The sequence below is a fragment of the Mytilus edulis genome, chromosome 12, assembly GCF_963676685.1.
Source record: "Mytilus edulis chromosome 12, xbMytEdul2.2, whole genome shotgun sequence".
NCBI lineage: Eukaryota > Metazoa > Mollusca > Bivalvia > Mytilida > Mytilidae > Mytilus > Mytilus edulis.
The window spans coordinates 56126597-56132803 of NC_092355.1; the positions used below are offsets into that span (position 1 = coordinate 56126597).

Below are 6207 nucleotides of genomic sequence, written 5' to 3' on the forward strand. Positions count from 1 at the left end.
ATGTCCATAAATACTGGTAATATTGCCTCATTTTTCTTATTTACATGAATGTTACCGTTTAATTAATATTGTTATCTGCTAGAACATCAATTGACTCAATTTGAAAAGTGCATTTACGTCTAGTTGAGATATCAAATATTGTATATACGATTGTTGACAAGTAAAAGTGGTGATTATTAAACTATGCGATATACACAAAGGTAAAGGTATCCGCAAATCTATAATAGTCTATAGATTGTTTGTCAGCTTTGCTGATTAAAGTAAATCAAGGAACAATTTTGAAAGCAACAAATGTATAAAGTGTTATCTTGACAACAAAATCTGCATAACAATATGGTAATAAGAATGTACTGGCCGTCGAGCCCCATGCATGATATATTAGAATTAATTGCAAGTCGTCATCGTATCATCACAATATCTGATTTTAACGTATGAATTTGTTCGCCTATTTTTAGATTATGAAAACATAAAAAAGAAAAAGATATAAGATTCCTCCAAGGAGAATTGAAATATAAAACATGTAATACAATATCATCGCAATAAATGGTTATGTGAATGTGCGAATCTTCAGATAATGATTTCAACAATACTCTTTAACAAGACGTGTGTCATGTATGTAACCACTAAACATCCAATTTACGGCGAACATCGCCTTATCTTGATTGCACTCTTCGACATTCCATCGGAAAAAGATTGAACGATTTTCAATCAAATAGGATAATTCTTTATCGAGTCATCGAGTTTGAATACTATCAAAACAAATCAATTACAAATATATTCATTCTTTTATTCTGATAATTGTAATGATATTCATATCTTCGTCAGAAGAAAAAAATTAACAGATTTGAACGGACCTCAAAGAACACATTTGGATTGAACTTATATAGAATGTAATCAAAATACTTTTTGATTAACGCATGAATATCATATCATTATTCAACAGGATAAATGCATTTCAAACACAGTATACTGCATAAATGTTCATCAACTATTTGAAAGGCTCAAAGGCATAAATGCATACATTTCAAATACATTATTGAATCTTTTAAATGTATTAAGAGACATACGTAATGAACGTAGTCTAGCCTATAAATAACCGTTTAATTTTTAAGAATTTACTGCATTGAATTCTTAATTGAGATACATTTTGTATATCTGTTGATTTCAAAATGTCGACCGATGCAGATTTAAAGTCAAGTATATGAAATATATAGGTGCGGGAGGGAGAAGTATCGGCTATTCATCTCTGTCTCTTTTGTTGTGTTTATCTTATGTCGAATTTGAATTGGCAATCCGTAAAATTAGACTGTTATGTAATTTTGTGTTTGCATATCAATTATGCATCAATTTCATACTAATTTGTCATTAACTATCTACACCTACTATATACTAATGGAATATTAAGATTTGCTTTGTATTTGACAAACGATAATCAATATCATTTGACACATGCACTGAAAGATATATGGTTAATGCTGCATTCAACCCGTAAAATTGTTAGTAAGTCTCATTATTAGTGTTAAACCATAAGGTTTAGTAGTACTTGTTTTATCACAACTAACTCAAAAACATAGAACGAATAGACCACTTTTGAGCCAAAATGTTTCAATTGGTTTTAATGAACAGAATTCGTGTGTTGAGAGAAATTCTACTGTTTTTCCAATGATGAGCTAGCGGTTAAAAAAATATGATGTCCATAGTATTCGTCCAATTAAGTTATAGTTATTGATAATCAGTATTGATGACATTTGGAAATTGTAAGTACTATAAGTACTAACTGAACGAACATTATTAATCCTGCATAAATACTATCAGAAAATACTTGATGAATTTTAAAAGGGCAGGGATTCAGGCGATCTAGTCATTAAAGACGCACATAATTGACGATCATTTTTGGTGAAGGACATAACTAAAAAGTGATCTATTAATTATTTACAGCAAGAAAGCTAACATCAAACCCACGACACAGCAAGTTTAGTGTTGGCATTTCGAGACGATTGCCTAAACTCATATGAGGCTTGTCTTCTAAGAGTAAACAAAAACTTGACCTCCCTTCTGAAATAGGTCCCTGTAATACTGTACAAAAAGAAATTTATACAATAATTCATATAGAATATAGTCCTTGATATGTATAGAATTCCTTGCCAATATTCAATGTCTTCTAATGACACACTATCTGTCTGTGAAATATACTTGTTATATATAAAATTTCTACACCATATTGTAAAATATGGAACATTGAATGCAATAAAAAAGAAGGACACTGCTAATAATATAAGTGTAAATTCTAACTTGATAATGCTTTCTTCTGTTCTAATAATGTTTGCAAATTTAACACTTTGTATATTGTTTGTTCTAACTGTGTAGTGTTGCTGACGTTTATTTGTGTACACTAATTTTCGCACAATGAGAATATTCAATATCGTGATAATTAAAAACGGAACTAATGTTATAGTCACAGCAAAAGCTGAATCGAGTACGAATGATGTAAAATCGTATCGTTTGTTACTGGTACAATATTGAGTTCCATCAGCACTGTAATATACTCCGCTGAGAATAGGTTTGTACAGAACCAAAATACATGATAACAAACATATCACAGTGATTATTCGCCTTGTGCTGCTTTTTGTACAGATGTGACGTCGGCGTAATGGATGACAGACGCCGATGTATCGTTCAACTGTAAAGGCGACTACAAGCCATGAGGAAAGGAATCGTGAGACGTACGATAAATACATTAATATCTGACAAAATCCATTATATTCAAGAAACGCCATCTTTGTTTCTGGATATATATACACAATTCCTCTTCTAAGCCATTCCACAGTTACGTAAAAAATCAGAGTTGATAAATCTGACGCAGAAAGAGCAGCCAGATAGGCACTTGCACACATACCACGCATATTTTTTGACATAAAAACATTCAGAGAAAGAGAATTTCCGAGTATTCCAATGATCAAGATCACAGGAGTCAAATAAACATAGAATAGTCGACCATCTCTGTAGGTCACTGGATCTGACGGCTTTTGGAAGTTGTCACACGTCGAGTTCTGACCATTTTTATTCAACATGTTAAACAACAAGTCGTAAATATCTCCACTTGAACATTCTGTCTGCGTCATGTTATCCTGAAATTAAAGGATGCAATTAGATTAAAAACTATATACTATGTGTTTGCCACATTTATTTATTTTCCGGATTTTCACATGACTTACACGACTGTTTAAAATGATATTTATATAAAACTTAACAACCGTCAATGTATGTTCGACTCGTACCTTTTTATGGGTAAGTGATTGAATAATGCACGTTTTTTTGCGTTGTAAACGACTAGATAAAATGTTAAGAGGAATATGTCTAGCCCAATTGCCAGCAAACATTAAAATCCAGAATAAAAATAAGCTACTCAGACTTCTGTTTTTCGATACCTTTAGGTAGAAATACTGAGTTGTAAGTGTTCGGTTCCATACCTTAAAGACTGCGCATAGTACAAGTAACTAAACACCCATAGGTAGAAATCAGGGTTGTAAGTTTTAGACTCCATACCTTGAAGACTGTGCATGATATAAGTTACAAATTAACACCTTGAGGTAGAAACAATGAGCTTTAAGGTTTCGAATCCTTTCTTTGACATTAATGTATTGCCTTATCATGATAGTGTTATACAACACAAGGTAATATTGATTGAGTTTGGATGTTAAAAGCAATTTTCATCCTTTAGGATGTGTTTGTAAAAATGAGTCTACAGTATTAGTTTAACGAGTTGTTTAGATTACAACAAATAAGGATAAATTCACCAACAGTGTAACTTTTCATTTACGGAATGGTGAAGTAGATTAAGCAACAGTCTTAATGCTGTGATTTTAAATTCAAATGGTGTTTCTCATGGGATGTGAATTAACACTTTCTATAAGTCTGACATGCAATATTTCTTTGATTGACTATTAAGTGTTTTATATATTGATATTGCATATATTGCGTGTAGAGATTTACGGACTTTGTTGTGGTGAAATCTTCATGTTCATTTTACATAGTTGTCTCTTTGAAATATTCCCCATTTTCATTCTCAATTTTATTACACGAAAAACAAAACAAACAAAAACAAGTTTGACGTCAAATTCTGTAACGCCTAACATAATGCGATAAACGATTACCCTTTCTTTTAATCGTTTCATATTGTAGAAACAAAAGGTTAAGCATGTCGTATCTAAAGATTATGTTGAAACTTTCATTCATAATTATTACTCTTGTCCAGCAATACATATTATTTACCATTATATCACCTTTATTTAAAAATTTTATACAATGAAATATATCAAAGTTGTCGTTGGTTTTCCAACTTGTTTGATTAAAGTTATTATCATTTATTGAGAGTAACGAACTGATACTTTTTAATGTATAATTAGTGCATTTAATTAACTCAAAATAGTGATATTGAACCTTGGGCTAATGATACAGCTAATATGAAAAATACAATGTCATAATCTGTTATTATAGCGTATTTGTTCGTGTCTTTTATGTTGACAGCCTGTACTGTTGCCCAAAGAAATGACTCTTATAATTACGTATATCTACTCTAACACCAAGTTTTAACTTTTGATATATGAAAGTGGTTAAATACCAGAACATATTTGTATTATTGTTAAAACCTGTGTATGTTTACATTACAAAGGATACATATACTAGAGTAAGATATTTTTTCGAAAAATTATCAGTCGGTTTGTTGATTTGTAATATAAAAACCATGAATCGTCCTTTGCCTTGACATAATTAATCATTGTTGCTAGGTCATTGTCATAAATAAATGTATTACAAAACCTCGCATCTTTTGAACTAATAAGGATTTTCTTTCCCAGGAATAGATAAATTAATGTCTACTTACCAACGCCTTTTAGAAATTAAGGCCCTGAGTGCTACTTAATTTTGTATTGTATTAGGCCTCTTTAATTTGAAAACTATTTCATTGATACCTTTTTTTAAAATTACATTTGGACTGATTATATTTGAACATTTGTGTGCCTAATTCAATGACGATTTTAATGATGGATTTAACAGAAAATAATATACAGGGCAAATGTCGCCTTTCAAATAAGCATTGTTATAAAAATTCAAAGCATGTCTATATAGAAAAGATATTTCTAATGTTGTTATAAAAACTACTTGCGTTTCTTTATTGAATCAAACAGCTCGGGGTATCTTTAAAGGATAGAAGTGTCCGATTGGAAGGATTTATATTTGTCCCTCTCTGTATCTGTTACATATCTTAATGATGAGGTTTAATATAAAAACAAAAGACGAATATCCAAAACACATAATTATTATATACATAACCAAAAAAAAACACGCTAAAATGCAAAGGAGCAGTGCTTGTATTGCTGATCTTCATTGAAAAGTCACAATGAGGCCTTTAAAACGGAGCAAACAAAACAAACTTTCACCTCACGGAAAGTTTGAGGCGGAAGCTAGCCCCAGCTTGAGTGGCATTTTTTGCAAACATAATGGAGATATACTTTTTAAGATGCAACACTTCATAATCGGGCCCGGTGAAAAGAACATACTTGAAAGTAGTGCATGTTTAGTCCTCAAAAGATTGATAGAAGTATACTTACAGTGGTAAAAGAACTTGAAAGTGCCTCAATATCCTGCAGTCCATTTTCTCCCATAGTTGGATGCATATATAATTAAATAATATATTATCTCAAGTAAAACTGACCGATCACATTATGATATTATAAAACCATGTATTTGTTTTTATTCCGTGTTTTTAAATCATTGTTCACAATGAAAATATTGTTACCACTAATGATATAAGCGTAAACCTTATCACTTCTATAGCAAAACAAATCGACTAACAGTTTGCTAGTGAGAGGCTGATGAAATTGCATTTGTTATAGTTTAAAATCGTATTGACGAGGCTTGGTAATCACTAACATTTCTACAAGTAGTCTTACACAAATAGATTGGCATTTATGGTAGGATCAGAAAATGTCAGTCATTATATAAACACGCCCTTTATACTTAAATATAATCCCTTGAATGAAAGAGAAATAGTGCCAAGAACATTAAACTAGCATTGTAAAGACGGCAAATGTTTTTTTTTATATATTCGATTTGTTATGAGAGTTGAAAAGATTTATTATGAATACGACAGTTTTCATCCATTCAGTTGATCTATTTCAGCTTTTGAATTTGCAATCTGATTGTGGA

At 31.0% G+C, this 6207-nt stretch overlaps 1 protein-coding gene across 1 annotated transcript; it reads right to left on the minus strand.

Annotated features, from left to right (window-relative positions):
• Nucleotides 1-1379: 1379 nt before the first annotated feature.
• On the minus strand, nucleotides 1380-5943 carry LOC139498850 (cysteinyl leukotriene receptor 2-like). The gene is made up of 2 exons (XM_071287431.1): nucleotides 5610-5943; nucleotides 1380-3128 (listed from the first exon to the last, which is right to left on the minus strand). Exons 1-2 carry the CDS (start codon nucleotides 5673-5675, stop codon nucleotides 1953-1955), a joined length of 1242 nt encoding a protein of 413 aa, XP_071143532.1. The 5' UTR covers nucleotides 5676-5943; the 3' UTR covers nucleotides 1380-1952.
• Between the last annotated feature and the right edge of the window lie 264 nt (nucleotides 5944-6207).